Consider the following 17,417-nt stretch of genomic DNA (forward strand, 5'->3'; position numbering starts at 1 on the left):
CACCTCCTCATTTACTTACCTGAATGACGTCAATGTATTGCATTTATTAGTTGTGTTATTAATTTTTAAATAATCTGCAGCATTCATACTCTTCAAATAAAAGTTGAATCGCTGATTTTCTAGGCGTGTACATTGTTTTATTTAACCTAGAACATAGTGACCTATCATACCCCCGGATTTTAAAAACATCGAAAAAGTGCCAACGCCTTATTAAATTTAGCTTGAAAATTATTTAGCCAGGCATAAAACATTATTGCCTAAACGTTGTCAGATATATAACCTTTCTAACGAGTGCTTGTTTGTCAAAATCAATGCGAAAATTTAAAAAAAACTGACCTACTTGACCCCACTCTACTCTAGTAACATTTTTCCTCCTCCCGTGACATTGGTGGAGTGCGCAGTAGTATATGCGGTCTCTAGATTTTGGTGGAAGACAGAGCCGTGTCGGACATCGTCCTGTAGATGGGCAACAATGAAACCGATCGAGAAAAAGGTAAAATTTGTAATCCTTTTTATAGTTAGTAAGGACAATAAGTGTTGTGTCCCGTCTCGCGTCTCGTTTATGTGAGTGTGAATCGAGTCCTTCGAGCCTCAAAAACAAGCCCAAATTACCACTAGTAGAAACCATAATCTAAACAGTCACTCGGCTGTCATGTGAATGCCTAAAGCAACTAACTTGTCCCATGAAACAAAGACAAAAGCTCGGGTCGACACAACGAAAACGAACTCTTGTGTTTTGACTAGGGAATCGAACGCCAGACACAATGCAATATTTATTCCCAAAAGGGGAAAAATTGGCTTAAACCAATGCGCAACAAGACCCAATATAAACTAAGTTTTATTTTTGTATTTCGATTCATCTTGTCAGTAACTAGCACCATCTTGAGGCCAAGTTGCACGATGTATCTAAACTAGTACGCATTTGAAAAACTGGCACTTGATATGACATTAATTCAAAAAGGATTTCTTATATTTTCATTATTTCTTATCCATTAAAAGGCAGAAAAAAATTCCTTCGGAATAATGTTCTCTTATCTTTCAATTAATGGGAATGTTTTTTCGTGAATTTCTAAACAAAAAAAAAGTCGAAATCCCGACCGATTGCATGACCTTTCTACATGAGAAAGGCAAAACCATTCATAATTAATTCTTTGACACATCATTGCTATCTCTTTTTATTTCACAACATTTCTCTCATACTACCCTAACTTGAAAAGTATGTCACGTACCTATCCTTGGATCTTTTCACTTTCCGATTTTCGAGCCGTTGAATTTTAGAACGATTCGATGTTTTTTGTATATTTGCATCTTTATATAGTTTGATCTTTGAATGGTTAATTCTTTCTTCCATCTTGTGAGTTTTGAATCGTAAGATTATTCGTCTTTAGATCTTCAGAATGTCTCAGAATGAGTGTTACTATTTTTACTCTCAATTTTTTCAGGAGGATATGGGAAAATAAAAACAATTCACTTTTGAGTATGTTGTTTCGACAGCTGATTGTTGAAACTAATTAGCGGTTGCATTTGTATTGATTTTTCAGCAATCACGGAAACGCAAAAGTAGGTTCTAAGATACTGGAAAAGTTAAAAAATACCCAATTATGGTGGTAGACGGTCAGTAAGAACAAAGAAGGCACTTAAGCGGGTGCGATGGTTTTAAAAATAGAAGCACTCACTTTTTGGCGACAAATTTGGAAATCTGGAATGTGATTACTGATTAGAATCAATTTTTTATCTGCACGAACTTCTGCGAATTCAATAGATAGCAGAGGTGAAAAGCTATTTTGATCCCATATCAAAGCGAGAATGTCGGTGAAAGTCGAGTGGATTGCTTGCATTTACTCTCGACATTCTTGCTTTGATGTAAATTGATATCATCTACCAGCCATCGAATTAAATATAGGGTAATTCATTCAACAACCTATTTTCTGTAGGATGGGCATTCTCCTTCACGCATCGTGACTTTTTTTTTCTCCTTCAACCGCCGTTGAAGGTTCCTGCCTCTTTCACTCACAACAAATGACCATAATGCGTCTGTGTAATTGAAAATTTATAACTCCTGAGTCCCTATTCGTTTTACGCTGAAAATTAACAGCGAGCCTAATATCGACGTAGCTTCCGCCAGAATCTAATTATGTCGGCGCACAGCGTTACTCTTGAGGGTTTACAAAAAATATCATTTTCCATACATAATTTGAAGTTTGATACAAGATTGTTATGAATGTGTTTCTTTGAATTGTTATTGTCAAGGAACACAATATACGTGTTTTGCACTCGCTTTGCTAAAACTGTTAGAAACTGTTCAATATGTGCCTACCAATGCACATTAAAATTTTACTAGCTTTGCTTACATGGAAAAAGTAGTCGAAGCCGATCTAAATGGTTGTGTTATGTGTTGTGTTTTCAATGGAAAGGGGCATTTACCAAAGTGATTAAAATTATTTGAAATTTAGTATTTCGGATCTTTTGGGCGCTTCTTAAGAGGGAGTAAGTGTCGTCGGTCACTCTAGTTCATGAGGAATAAAAATACTTTAAAATGTTTGCAAAAGGGCAACGGGATGCCTGTTTTGGAATCTGTTTTTTTTTAACAGCATACTACCAAACCGACAAGTATTTACTTTTAAAACTATTAAACTCGTTCTAAATATTACAGACGCCATCATAATACGTACTTGGAACTTATCGCCATCGAAGTTCTTCCTGGTCAGAGCCTGAATTCACGACGACTGACTTACCGCCTTAGCCGGAACCACTAGACCAAAACCTCAATTGTTACGGCCACTAAATTTGTTGGAACTCATAATCAAATGCATTTGAAAAATCAAATTTAATATTGACAGTTTGTATTGGAGAATTATTCTTGTCTTATAAAAAAGGAATTTCGACTCCATTTGCGTTTCGGTGACACTTTCCGGTAATCGCATCACGAAGCACCAAACAATCCAAAAATGAGGAAAGACAAATTCATCAAATTAAAATTTCATAACTGTACTATAGTCGACTCAACGTAAGGCCCCGTACAAATTCTCCACAGACAAATTGTTCCGGAAGCACTGCACCGAGTTAGTCCTTTCTTTAGCGGATTTCTACCCCTCCCCGACACATTCGCGCGTGTAAACGTGTTGGTGACGACGACAGTCCCGCGCGCGTGGGTTGATGGACAAGGTAAAGGATTTCTTTTACATTTTTGCACTGGCACTGGTGTACTGGTACTCTCTCTCTCTACACCGCCGCAGCTGCTGATTTCTTCATGCTTTCCAACACAAAAGCCTCCCTTCCGTCCGTTCTTCCCGGTGGTTGGGGGTGGATCCAGATCGGACCAGCACTACAAGCATGTCAGAAAGAGATAGCAAAGAATCAGGGTCCAATCGCTTAGCTACCGAGCCAGCCAGCCTGCCAGCCTTTCTGGGCACCATACGTGCGTCGTATAAATTAAATCAGCGCCGGGGAGGAATTGTTTATTGAACTTTTATCGCTCGATAAGCGCAGGACGTGGATCGTGTTTCATTTGGCGGAAAAAAAAGTTGTCACGTTTTCAGCCACCGGTTGTGTTACAGTGAAGAGTATATTTATTTGACATAGTAACATCAACAAATTCAGAAGTTTTGTCAGCAATTGGATTCTAGATAACCGATAGTGAAAAGTTTTTATATAATAGTGCACCTTATCTGTGAATATACTCACCTAAAAGCAAATATGCTGTGTAAGTGTAGACGAAGTGCTTATGAATGAAATGAAACGAAACCAATTCTCCCCGTACGGGTTTGACATGTTCCCGGATTCTGTGGTATTTGCCGATGCACGAGCATTTAATGTGGTTATGGATATACTCCGATAGTCCTACCTACGAAACACAAATCGTTTCACCAGATTCGTGCCATGGACAGACCAGGAACGAAATGGAGTTTATACAGTATCTAGGTGAAAGTAAGATAGTTTGTTTTCAGTACACACCGAGTGTCGCCTTGAATAGTAGTTCTAGTTTGCAGGATAATTGATACATTGTAAGTACGCTCTAGAGTGTATCAAATTGTTAGCGGTTCGAATGTTGAGTTCCCAGATCATATTTTGTCGATATTTTCATGCAGAGTTATGAAAGTAAATTGATATTACTGTATTCAATCAAATTTTACTCTAGCAAAGATATTTCCTAGTTTGTTAGATAGAAAAAAAATAAGGAAAAATCATTTCGAAAGTTTTAATTTGGAACTCACTGGGTTCCCAAGCCAAGATAAAAGAAATTATTTGGATATTAAAAGAATCAGAATCACAACCACCAGACCAATCGATTCATCATTATTACTACCAACTGTTCTGTCAAGCTCATATTTTGACTGATTCTAAACTTATGTTAAAATAATTTGCTGTCATAAATCTACTCAGAACCTCCATATTTCTTAAGTATTAACGTGGTGCTTTATTTTCGTTTTTACATATAGTTTTTATATTTTTTGTTGAAGTATAGTCATACTCATCAAAAATTACATTGAATGCGTTCTAAGTAGATTCTGTATGGAGAAATAAATATGTCAAAAGAAATCTTGTGAGTGATTTACACAAGTCTCAAACCTCGATAGAAAATTTAAATTTAATTATTTACCGTAAAAATCTGCTCTCTAGCACCTGTAGTTAGAGGTCGTCCATATACCACGTAAACAATTTGGCGGAGGGAAAGGGCAAAAAAACCGCTACGTTTCTTTTTGGGAAGGGAGGGTGGTATACGGCAAATGTCCATGTGTACTTTTTCATGTTTTAAACATAACGTTGTCTTTAAAAATAAGTACGCACAACAGCAGAAGAAAAGTTGTGTTGTGCTGAAGTCGACGATCATCCTGAAGTACTGTGACAGATTCACCGGGACCGTCCATGTGATTAAGTATATTTCATCGTAGGCAAGGTCTCCTTGGGCGCTATTTTTCGTTTTTTGAAATTAGTTATAAAAGAATCGCTTAATGACAAATAAAATTAGGAAAAACAAGAAAAATTAAAAAGTATAACAACTTTGTCATAAAAATATCAAGCTGCTATTGAAGTCATCCGCGTATTTTTAGACACTTCAAAGAGAAATTAATGTCGTTGGAGTAGGTTAGCAATAACAGAGGCTCAATGTGGCTTCCTTGAGGGTGTACTGAATGCTTCAAAGGCAGTGTCTCCTAAATTGGATATCCCTCGTTTTTGTTTGGAGTGCACTTCTTTCGACGCTATTTTTAAAAAGCTTTTTACATATCGTCGAATTATTTTTTAAATCTTTTAAATAGAATTTTGGGCAGAACAGACTTACGTCCATATCTGAGGAAAATATTTTATTCTTGATGCAATATTTCAAGAGATTTATGTGTTTTAGGTATCCAGATTTTGTCGCGAACAAATCTTATTTCTTACAACTGCACAAATGACACACTTAAAAAACAATCTAAACTACATTAAAATAATAATAAGTTTAACAATATATACATAAAATTGCTAGTAAAGTTTCAAAAATATCACTGTGTAGACGCTTAAGGGTTACAATCAAAGAACGTGTAACGCGAAGAGCAAAGCGAACGAATTTCCGTTGCACTATCTCAGCACGCTGCACCCCGTTATGAATACTCAAGCAAGAATCGAACACCACACGGAAACAAAAAACTACCTAAAATTGAGTTCCTTTGGCTCAATCTCGTGGTATCGTGGGGGAACTTAAAATTAGGTAAACCGTGTTGAAGGTAGTTTCCATTTAACCACGGCAAAAATTACAACTCATTGATAGGTTTTTTATACTCAAATTTAAGTTGAATTTACCTAATTTTGAGTTCACCCCAAACAACTCAAAAGTACCTTCCTCCACGGAAGACCTCGACTGAGTCGAACCTCTCGTTTTGTTTTTGACAACACTAATAAGTGCGAAAGCGACGCACAACTCAAAAGTAAGTTAAAAGAACTTTTCTGCAGGTTGTTTTATTTAACCGTGCAGGATCTTTCATGCAGGTTTCTCGTTTCAAACTGATTTCATTCAGCGAATCGTCAAAGGGATCCTTTTACGAGTCAAGCGTCATTTTGATTAGTTGACACCAATTAGTGAAAATATCAAGTTGCTATTGAAGTCATCCGCGTAGTTTTAAGCACTTCAAGGGGAGATTAACGAAATTAGTGTAGGTCAGAAAAAAGAGAGGTTCAATGTGGCTTCTTTGAGACACAGCTGACGGTGTGGTGAATGCTCCGAAGACAGTGTCTCCTATTTTCATTAACATTTCGCGACCTACCAGGTGCGAGTTTAACCAGCGAAGAAATTTTACGTGGAACAACGACACAATGAACATAGACATTGTCCAATGGGAATAAAAAACACTTCTCGATGAGCGGATATATCAACATCTCCGAGGGGATATTGAGATCTCAGAACGACAACATCCCGAAAAGGTATTCTCATTCAAATACTGCTTAAACTATAGCTCTTTACCACACTGGGTTAGGAACAATAGCATATCCTTGAGCTTTAGCTCTCTGTACATAGGCTTGTTCGATGTATGGTAGACCTGAAATCCGGATTCGCAGCTGCATTACTGCAACACAGTTACATATCAAATGATATGACGTTCCGTAATCGGATTCACAAAGATCACACGAATAATACTCAGCACGCTGAATAATATTCATGTGATAATTGCGTTTGCAATGTCCAGTCAGTGCCCTGACTAGAATACTGAAAAGTTTTTGTTTGAACGCTAGTTTGCAAGCTGCGCCAATGATTGGCATGTTCGGATGCAGCCCAAGAGTAAATCTTGTGCATTATTCAACTTATCGAAAGTAGTAAAACTGGTTTAGTCACAGCGCCCGCTCTAGCCAATTCGTCTGCTCATTCATTTCCAGTAATACCGGAATAACCGGGTACCCAGAGAAGGTAGATAGCATTTGAAATGCTAGGATCTTCGACTTGAGTTCGACATGCGATTACTAATCTGTCAAACTATTTGCTTTCAGGGCAGCCTAACTGTCAGAGCAAAAATGGATTCCTTCCTCAAATTCCCAGTTGGAGTACCGATTGTACATCACACAGAATCACCAAAATTTCTGCATGGAATACGATACAGTATCTACCAAGCGAATGAGACTGGTTTAACCTTATTTCACGACAATAGACTCCAGCACTGGCTCGGCCCTCCAGCATAGAACTGCCAGTATAACAAACTACATATTCTTCAAGTTGTCGCACCATCCAGCCAGACAACCATTCCTCGCGAGGAGAAATTCTCGCATTAAAACTTTTAAAAGGAAAACTACGTGTGAGTGTAAGGCCACTGGAAGCAAGTGTATACTCATCCCAAGTAACCATCTGGGGCCACAGTCCTATGTGGCTAGTGGCACGATGTATTGGGTTACTATCCCAGAATCCAGTAACCTTTAGACGGAATGCACAAGAAAGTGCTTCTTGTTTCAGGGACACATATAGTGGTTTTATGTTCAAGAGTGCCCAGCACTAGTTCGCCATCAAGACCATCCTCTGAAGATGGTTTAACCTTGATTGGATTATCGTGACTTTTCCCTTTTGCCACCACACAAGGCATCCGTATGCCAATATGGATCTAACAATTATTGTGTAGATCCAATGAATTTACTTGGGTTCGAGTCCCCAAGATTTGCCGAGAGCCCGTCTTCATTGGCCGAAGGCCATGCAAGCTTTCTTGATTCTGAAATCAATGTGAGCTGTCCAATAAATTTTTAAGAATTACCGCAACGTACTTAACTTGATCAGTGACAATAATTTCAGAGTCAAAGAACTGCAACGGACGAGCTCCGGTTGTAATCTTGTTGCGCGAAAAACACCATTGATGTTCTTTAATGCAACATGAAGACACCTTTGCTCAACAACATATAAGGCTTGTACCATCATATCAAAAAATGTGTTAGTGCCGGTAATCATTATATGATAATCGTCGGCGAAACGATATGTCGGAAACCCAAGCTCATTAGGTTTCCCCAACAAATCATCGGCTCAGGTTCCACAGAAGTGGTGACAGCACACTACCTTGAGGACATCCGCAGACACTTAGTTTATTTATCTCTACTTGTCTTAACGATGACGGTTGCCAAGCATTGCGTGTATCCAGTGTGTGATATATTAAGATACTCCATGACCTTGTGCGGCTTACAGAATGGCTTCAAAAACACATTGTTAAATGCTCCGTCAATATCAAGAATACCTCCCAAGCTTGATTGCGTTTGTGAAATTTTTTTTTCAATGTTGGAGACAACATTGTTTAACAGGGTAGTAGTGGACTTCCCCGCTGATATGCATGCAGCGGGTGCTAGCCCAAGCTAACATACCGAATGTATTGGTCGATCAAACGTTCCACTGTTTTGCGAAAGAAGGAAGTCAGATTGATCGGTCTAAAGCTCTTTGTCTCCTCATAAGTGACGTGGTCACCTTTGGGTATAGATTTTACAGTTTTTTTTTATTTCAATTATAGAGGTTTTAACCTTAAGGTCATTCGCCTCTTCGGATTAGAAAAATCTCTTAAGAAAAATTTCTAACCCTATGTGCGGGGTCGGGACTCGAACCCAGGTGCGCTGCGTACAAGGCAATCGATTTACCAACTACGCTACGCCCACCCCCATTTTAGTTATTTCCCGCCAAATTTGTGCTGCTTAAATAGTCCATCAATTCGATGCCTCTCAAATTGATATCTGAGCTGCCCCAAATTATGTGATGGACATTTACATCACTACCGAATATTAGTGGAAACCCATTTCTGCCACAGTATGATTCCACTCTTTTAAAATCATCAGAAGGTTCAGATTCATGATGCGGTGAATATGTCGAGGCATATACGTATTTCCTATTTATGTTATTGAAAGTCGTATCACGAGTTGCGAGGTTGGATAGAACATATGCGTGAGTTTACATGCAAGAGTGTGTTTACATGTCGATGAATTTGCATCACGTGAATTTGTCGTGCCATTTTGTTGTAAGCTACGAAGCCGGGGTTAAGTAACTTTCCAACATGGAAGTTTCCTTGATGGATAAGAAGTCGAAACGTAAATTCGACATCTAATTTAGTTATAGGTGTGCTGTATCCGAATATTCTCCTTCGTAGAGAAAAATTGTTTTCCACCAAATTTTATCTCCTTAGACTTATAGCTCAACCCTTGAAATGCAAAACCTATTCATAGAATTCTCGGATCTTAGATTTTCTGGAGCACTGATTTTGTGTCAGAGTGGTGCCTGGAATTTCTTTGAGTTTAAGATTTTTTGATATCATATGCATTAACGAACTCCTGAATCGATGAATTCAAGTTTTTATTGGTTTATTGCTTCCTGAAATTCAAGATTCGTGAAATTTTTCTGTTAATGTTGTCCACGATTTTCTTACAGTTTTCACTTTACGCCGTTATTCGTGGTGTTGTTAATTTTTAATTTATTTGCAGATTTTAGAGTTCGTTAATTTTAGTATTTTGTACTTTTTCATCAATATCAGTATCTTGTAACGCACAGAACTTTTCCACAAATCAGACCAGATGAGTGACCTTCTTGAGACTTCAAAAAAGGTGTAAGTTACTTCAGAAGAACTTAATATTTTTTGTTCGTTGATAGTGTCATAGGTATGGGAAGGTATGCCCATTTTGTTATAGCCGAATTACTCACCCTGCCAAATTCATCATATCTAAGGATGGACTATTTATGTCTATAAATTCATTCACAATAAATTAAGTGCGCACTCTACATATTAAACTTAAACGTTGATTTATATTGGTGGCGATTTTATACCAGAAATTGGGGTTTTTTAACCAAATCGCTGTATCTCGTGATCGTGATTACATTTTCAAATTCTAAAAATACTTATTGAGTGAAGAATGCAATATTAGTTTAATCCTTTAATGTGTTTCAAACTATTTTTCCTTAAGGCTGTTCAGATCAACAAACATGAAAAAACTGTTTTGATCAAGATACGGCTTTAGTCGCAGTGCTAGAAGCTGCTCAAGTTTTAACTTCCGATACTCAATACCGTTCTCCTAGAATATTTAAAATTACATAAAAAGATAGCCGAAAAATATCTAAATTGATAGGCTTCTTTCTGTTTCCAAAAATAATGTGGGGCAACGAAGATAATTAAAAAAAATCATCGTTTACTAAAAATGTCCTTGGCAACACTGATGCAGCGAAATGAAAACAGATTAATAACAATAACTTCTATTCGTCTAACTGTTAGTTACGTAACACAGTGCTACAGAGATTTTGAACTTTTCCAGTTGGCTAGTATAGGTTTTAGGTATCATCAAATCCAACACAGAACAATGTTTGCAAACTGTTGTACACCCTTAAAATCTTGATTTATAGCAAAAAAAACATTTTCTGGGACCTTAAGCACAAAAAATTAGCTATTATCGTTTTTCAACCTTTTTCCAACTTTTTGACAATTTTGGAAAGAAAAAAATAGGCATTTCCATATGTATGCTGTGTTTTGCAGTTTTTGTGAGAAATATTTTGCAGTTTAGGAGCAAAAATATGAAAATCGCTTTTTTTTTTATTTTTTCATGCAAAATATGTAAGTGTTTTTCCTAAGGAACGTGCCTCTTCAAAAGATATATAGAAAGAACATTCAATACGGTAGGGGTGGGCGTAGCGTAGTTGGTGTATCGATTGCCTTGTACGCAGCGCACCTGGGTTCGAGTCCTGACCCCGCACATAGGGTTAAAACATTTTCATAAGAGATTTTTCTAACCCGAAGAGGCGAATAATCTTAAGGTTAAAACCTCTATAATCGAAATAAAAAAAATTCAATACCCTGTCCAACGACATTTCAATCAACATAGTCGGTTGGAAAATACCGGATATCTTCAATTATTCCCAAATTAGGACAAAGTTGAGCATGAACTTAAGACGAAAAATGAACCTTTGTAATAACCACTGTGGTGCAGCGCCTCATAAACCCCTTAAGAGAGAATCCCTAATTTACGAAAAATTCAATATTTCCAGTATTTTACCAAAATGTAGAATTGGTAGATAACAGTCCCGTAATATGCCCGGAGCACCATCGCAATACTCCCTAGTAGGCTAAAACTAAATCTTGCTACTTTTAAGTTTCCCTAATGTTTCTAAGGATTCGCAATTTATACACATTTAGTACTTAATAGCAAGTTTAAGAATTTAAGTGCACTTTCCCTGGGCCGGAAAAGCTTTTCAGCCAAATTAAATTTTGTCATCTATTTTAAATGTGACCATTTTTTTCCACGAAGACCGCTCGTTAGCGCAGTATTTACCCATTATCGATCGTTTTCTGTGGATGTGTATGTACACTTCGCGCAAAATTTTCCAGACCGCCTCTACTGCCTGCCGGAAACCCATCATAGAAATCAGCCTCCCGGGCTGAAGCTTTCTTCACCCACGACACATTTTCTGTCGGTACCGGCTCGATGAGAATCAGCTTTTTCACTTTGATCTTTTCCACTCTGTAGTCTCTGGTGCGCAACGGACCCATCCCACTGCTGCGCTGTACCATTCAGTTGAAAGCAACCTTTTCCCCACAAACGTCCTCCGCTGACGTCGCTCGTGGCACATCGAACGTCCGCTCGGAAAATTTTCAACTTTTCATAAGGGCATGTTTTGCAATTTTACAGTTTCCATCCACCGTCAATCGGGGTGGGTGGAACTGGATTTTCATTTCATTTCAATAAGCTCCTGAAATGGTCCAAACTAGATGTACGCTCTCAACCAACGGCCAGAATGAAACTTTTCTGTTGCCGTTGGAAACCATTTTCCAGACATTTTGGAATGTGAAATGAGCAACGTATCCTCTCCCCGTCTCTCCTCCCTGGTGGAAGTTGTATGCGAAACCGCTCCTCCCCAAAGCATAGGAAACCGTCATTAGGTACACCTGAAGGCTGAAGTAGGGACAGAAACGTGTCCTTGTGATAACAAGGCAAATTTCGTTAGCCTTTGTTTTGATGTCAACGATCCCTCAGTTGCTAGTCTAGTCGTCGTTGTAATCTTGGAAGAAGAGTGTCTTCAGTTGTGTTGTCTTTTGTTAGGCATTTTTTTATTTTTTTCAGCGGAAATTTCCTAAGATTTTGTTGGTGTTTCCCGAACACGAGTGGCATAATGATGATTAGTTTCCCGTCCGACGAATGACGGGTGTTTGACAATGCTAATAATGATTGCTGCTCGTTTTAGTTGGGAGCTGAAGTGTTAAAGTGATTGCCGGTCTTCTGTGACTGTCATAATTGAAGGTAGAGCCTTCTTGAGGTTTGTGCATACTTCAAATTGTCTTAGTGCTTATGATTTTCAGCAACATGTCGAATTATCGAAAAGTGTATAACATGTCGCTTTTCAGTGGATTGAAAAATACGCATCTACGAAGTGTCACTTGAATATCATCTCATGGTTTCTATTTTTTTAGAAAACGGGTTTGGTCAGGATCTAACTTCAGATAAATCCACAAGTTTGATTATATTTTGATTACAATAACATAAAGCATCCTATTTAACTTATTAAAACTCGATTGAACCCTTCTAAACTTGATTATGAAATTCGAAACTAATTTAGATAGCTTTATTAAATACAAAAAAATCATAAAATTTACGATATTAGTGTGTAGTAGCGACACATAATTTTCAGTCGATACTTTCTGATAAAGAGTCAACACTTTTTATCATTTTATTTTATGATCCCAGAAATTACAATTTTAATATCAAATTCTGGGCAGCCGGCTACCGCGAGTAACATATGCAAATTTTTCTCCATGGAGAGAAATATAGCATAGTACCTATTATATTGGTTAGCTAAGCCGAACCAAGTTTCGATTTCATTGGTTCTCATCAGTTCAACGGAATTTATTTTCCTGCGGGACATCACGTTTCACTAAATTTTGCTTAGGAACACAACTTGTATCTGTTTTTGGAGGTAACGTCGATCCGGCGCTAGCTTAATCCGGCTGTAAGCTACTGTCGGATTCTTCTGAGACGTCGAATCGCAAATACCATAACTAATTTAATTATACGTTTTGTGTTTTCGCGCATAAAAACGGTTTTAATCAAATTTCTCCTTATTGGAGAAATATTTGTTTTCAACCAATTTTTCTTTTTGAAGAGAAATATAGCATAATCGAGAAAAACTTGTAGTACACTTCCACAATCAAGCGGAACACAAAGAGGAACGGTCTGGTCTGCACCAGGGAACAGGGAAATTGTTTCCCATAAAGCAGACGAGAATTGACTGGAAACAGCAAATATTTACCTTTGCGCTTTCACCCTCACAGCTACACTTCAAAGGAAAAATGTAAATATATGGGTATATATAAACAATCCATAAAGCGATTTCTGGTATTATAGAATAAACCCAGCTAAAGGAACCTTCAGCCCTGCGCCGCATCCTAATCCGAGAGCGAAATTCCTAATCCGCAAAAGAATCCTTAGAAAAAAGATCAACAAGCGATTTCCCTGCGGAAAACATCTTTGACAGTGGCAGATGAAAACTCAATCCCTTGGATGTTGATTTTCATGTGTCACAGATACTTACATAAAAAATGACCCGGTCGAAACAAGATGAGTATAGAAGCTGCTGCAGGGCAACCGCAAATTGGCTCTAATCAAGCGAAACGAAGCGCCCACTTGAGGTCCGGCAAGAGTGGACACAGCAAGATGGTCATCCTACGTATCAAATATGTGTGAAGGGTCCATTTTTGTTTACTTTTCGAAGAGTATGGTAGGAGATGTCAAGGTAGAAAAAAAAACTGTTTGATTTTTTCATTATGGACAGTAATGCAACGAATAGTATCAAGATGGCAAAACTGACTTATTTGAGTGCTGGGAAAGTTGTAATCTTTTGATGTGTTAATCGATAACACATAATTCTGATTGATAAGTATATTTAAAAAAATAAATTAAGGGTAGCATTGTATAAAATCGTGTTCAATCTTGGTAACTAAATCTCGATCCGCATTACTCAAAAATACTCGACAAATAAAACAAAAATAATTGACAGAGTCGTCACGAGCTCAACTCGATCATTTACCGGAAAACATGTCCTAACATATTTCCTAAAAAAAGCTAAAAATACCAAAAACATACCCAACTGCTGGCAAGGAATTACATCTCCATTCACTCACCCAACCTCGGGCACAATCCTTATGAAAATCTCTTTATCCCTAATAGCATTCATCAGTTTTAAGGTTCCAGCTTAAATGCGGAACACAAATCATACCGTACGCAGGAGAGAGAGAGAGAGAGAGAGAAAAAAAACGAACTCGACATACGGCGCTAGGAGGGAGGGTGTTGCCGGCACCGTCGTCATCAACATGATTAGGATTCCGTTTGATCTTTTTCGCTTCCCTTCTGCATCCATCCTGCATGTTTTCTGCGCCACTTTGCTTTTCGAATGACATCAGACGCTACATGAGAGGTACTCGTAATGAAAATTACATGGCCCTGTTGTGGGTGGTACTGGGCTTGCTATATCGGAAACCCATATACTAACGCACAGCGTACGGGTGTCGCACGTTCATATCTTGAATCCCCCAGATCGCAGTATGTACATTGGGTTTCCCAAGTTCAGATTTGTGATGATGAAAGGCACGACGATGCCATACTGTACCGGTACCAACCTAACAGTTTCCACTTGAGAGGATCATAAGCATACGAAAATAGGTTACGGCAGGTTGCGAATTAAGGCATAATGAAAACATCTTCGATGATGGAGATTTCAAGAAACAATAGTTGATAAATTTTGTTCTAGCCTCTGTCAATGAAGGTTTTTCAAAGGACATTAAGTCTTTTAAAGCAACTTGTCCAACAATGAAAGACTATCTGTTTGCTTTCTCTTCTGTTAATAATTCGACCGCTTTTGCATCTTTCCCTTAACTCTTTGTGTAATATGTCAGTCAAAACCGCCGTCTTCCAATCTAAAATAAGTGGAAAGTTTTATAGTGACGCCATAATAATCGAAAGAGAAAGTTAACGAAAAGTGTCTCTCACTGTTAGATACGTCTATTTGAAAAAGTACACGAGATTTCATTGAATAACTATGCACCAACTACTACATTCATCAAAATAACATGTACTATCAAATCTCTATAAATTTCCATAACTTTCTTAAATTTCTGAAAATCAAAGAAATTACTTGAAATTCGAAAAACATCTCTGAAGACTTCCTAGAACTTTAAATTTTTATGAATTTCATGGGAGCTCTACTAATAAGAAACCTAAAAAAAGGGGGTGGGCGTAGCGTAGTTGGTAAATCGATTGCCTTGTACGCAGCGCACCTGGGTTCGAGTCCCGACCCCGCACATAGGGTTAGAAATTTTTCATGAGATTTTTCTAACCCGAAGAGGCGAATGACCTTAAGGTTAAAACCTCTATAATCGAAATAAAAAAAGCCTAAAAAAAGTTAATTATTCCTCGGCGTCTCAAATGACTTACTAATATGAGTTGCCTTTTTGCGAACCCGATGGCTTTAAGAATTCTTGCCAGAATCAAAAATGCAGAATATTATAAACGTCAAAAAAAAAACCCAAAAAAAATCAAATATATTTCACATTGTTAAAGAAAGAAAATTTTAGATGTAACTTTTCACGGCATATCTGCTTAACCAATATACAAAGTTACAAACACATAGAATTTATTTAATCACGCAGTACACGGTAAATTTCACATATTCACATAATTTTTTAAAATTAATGTATGTTAATCAGCCATCGATCCATTAAAAACAAAATTCTTAAGACCCAATATCATTTTTGAAGTTCCCAAAATGTCTTTAATGTTTACGGATTTTCATGAGATTAGCTGATGTTCCTAAACCTTGCAAAATTTGTCTGGTATTCGTTACTCTCCTGATCTTGCAGGGTGCCCTTGGAGTACTCCACTAGAGTTCGTAGCAATGAGTTTCATAAATTTTCCTTAAAGTTGTTCGTAATTTATTTAAATGTAGTAAAACTTGTAGTCATCTTCGAAGTTTATAGAATTTCATAAACACTTAGAAAAATGAAAATTACATTTGACGTAAACAACATTGCGACGTACTTTGCTCTCTAATAATGAAATTTTACATGTTTTAAGATGAGAAATAAAATATTGTGTCTCTTTTGATGTAGAACTCGGTTGAATGGAGATGGAGAATTGTGAACTAAGCGCATTTTTACATGTTCTTGGATGTAAATTCAATTGTGACGCTCCTTTTATGTGCATTTTGCATGATAATTTTTTTTAAGTGTGTAGGTTATTATTAAAATTTCCAGAGCTTCCCAATAGTTTTGGAAAATCGCAACACTTTCACGAAATCCAAAAAACTTTTCTGAAGTTCACCTGATTACTCTGAGTTTAGTAGAATATGCCTAATACTTCAGTACGTGAACACGCTGTCATTCATAGAAATCGTTTGCGTTTCTATAAATTCTCTAGACCCACCAACCCTGAAATTAGCGTTCTCTGAAGCGCATAGAGATATTATGGAGTTTGAGAAAAATCAATTTGATATTTGTTGGATTTTCCTAAATATTGCTGGATTGACCTGAGTTTAATACATATTGTCTGAAGTTCTAAGAATCACTCTGAAAATTAGAAAATTCCTGACATTCATAAGATATTTAAAGCTAGATAGATTTTTTTGTCATATGCTTATGCTCCGGATTCGGTCAATTAGGTCACCAGTAGTAGTTTTTTTTAAAAAGCCCGCTTAGGGCTAAAAACTTTAAATGTCAATATTGCGGTCAAAAGTTTTCAAACCCTTCTGGATTTGATTGTGCAATGCCAAATACTACCTACCATACTGTATTCCATATTTTTGTAGCAGTGAAAACCGAGAAGGGTTGCCTATCGTTTTTTTTCAATTCGGCGGGATTGAAAACCTCAAAAGAAAAAACCTCGAAAGAATTGCATTCTTAATCACGAAGACAAAAATAAAAAAATATAATCATTCAAAAAATTTATTTTCAAAAGATCTTCATTTCAGTTTAAGATATCTGTCGACTTTGTAGCATACTTCTATAACAAATCGATTTGTACTATATTGAAACATACGAGGGTCCAGAAAAATATCGTTGGTTGAAAACAGTTTAGTTGGTTATTATCCAATGCAAATTTGCAACCAGAAGGCTTTTTCTTCTTTGTATAACAACGAAGCTAGAACCAGTGCAGTAAAATTTCATTTCATTCAATCGAAACTGAATGAACGCAGTCAATCAGTCGTCTGCAGTAGCATTCACATTCATTTAACGCATCAGTTGTTGTTAATCTGAAGCTGGGTTCATGGCACTTCACTCACCGCTGCTTTCAAATGAGTCGCAATTCATATTCAACCTCCTTCGTTTGATCCTCTCAAATGAATAGATCAGCTTTCAATTTCCCCAGTGAGCACCAGTCAAATGAGATCCGGGTAAACCTAAGACAAAAAGAGACAACTGGCTTCGTATTTTTGGTTATCATGCCTTTCTTGTGCCAGATGACAG

At 37.3% G+C, this 17,417-nt stretch overlaps 1 protein-coding gene across 10 annotated transcripts in view; it reads left to right on the plus strand.

Annotated features, from left to right (window-relative positions):
• The window catches only part of LOC131681316 (armadillo segment polarity protein), a 78,775-nt gene that overhangs the window by 20,987 nt on the left and 40,371 nt on the right, over nt 1-17,417 (plus strand). For 5 of the 10 annotated variants that reach the window (XR_009303906.1, XR_009303901.1, XR_009303907.1 and 2 more), the window contains exon 1: nt 3,710-3,927. The exons of 3 other annotated variants lie outside the window; for them this stretch is intronic. Coding sequence is in view for 2 of the 7 variants with exons in the window: in XM_058962061.1 (XP_058818044.1) it covers nt 3,798-3,927 (130 nt within the window). In the remaining 5 variants the exon portion in view is untranslated. 2 more of the 10 variants (XM_058962087.1, XM_058962102.1) reach the window with 2 other exon arrangements.

This window comes from Topomyia yanbarensis, chromosome 1 (assembly GCF_030247195.1).
Source record: "Topomyia yanbarensis strain Yona2022 chromosome 1, ASM3024719v1, whole genome shotgun sequence".
Taxonomy (NCBI): Eukaryota; Metazoa; Arthropoda; class Insecta; order Diptera; family Culicidae; genus Topomyia; species Topomyia yanbarensis.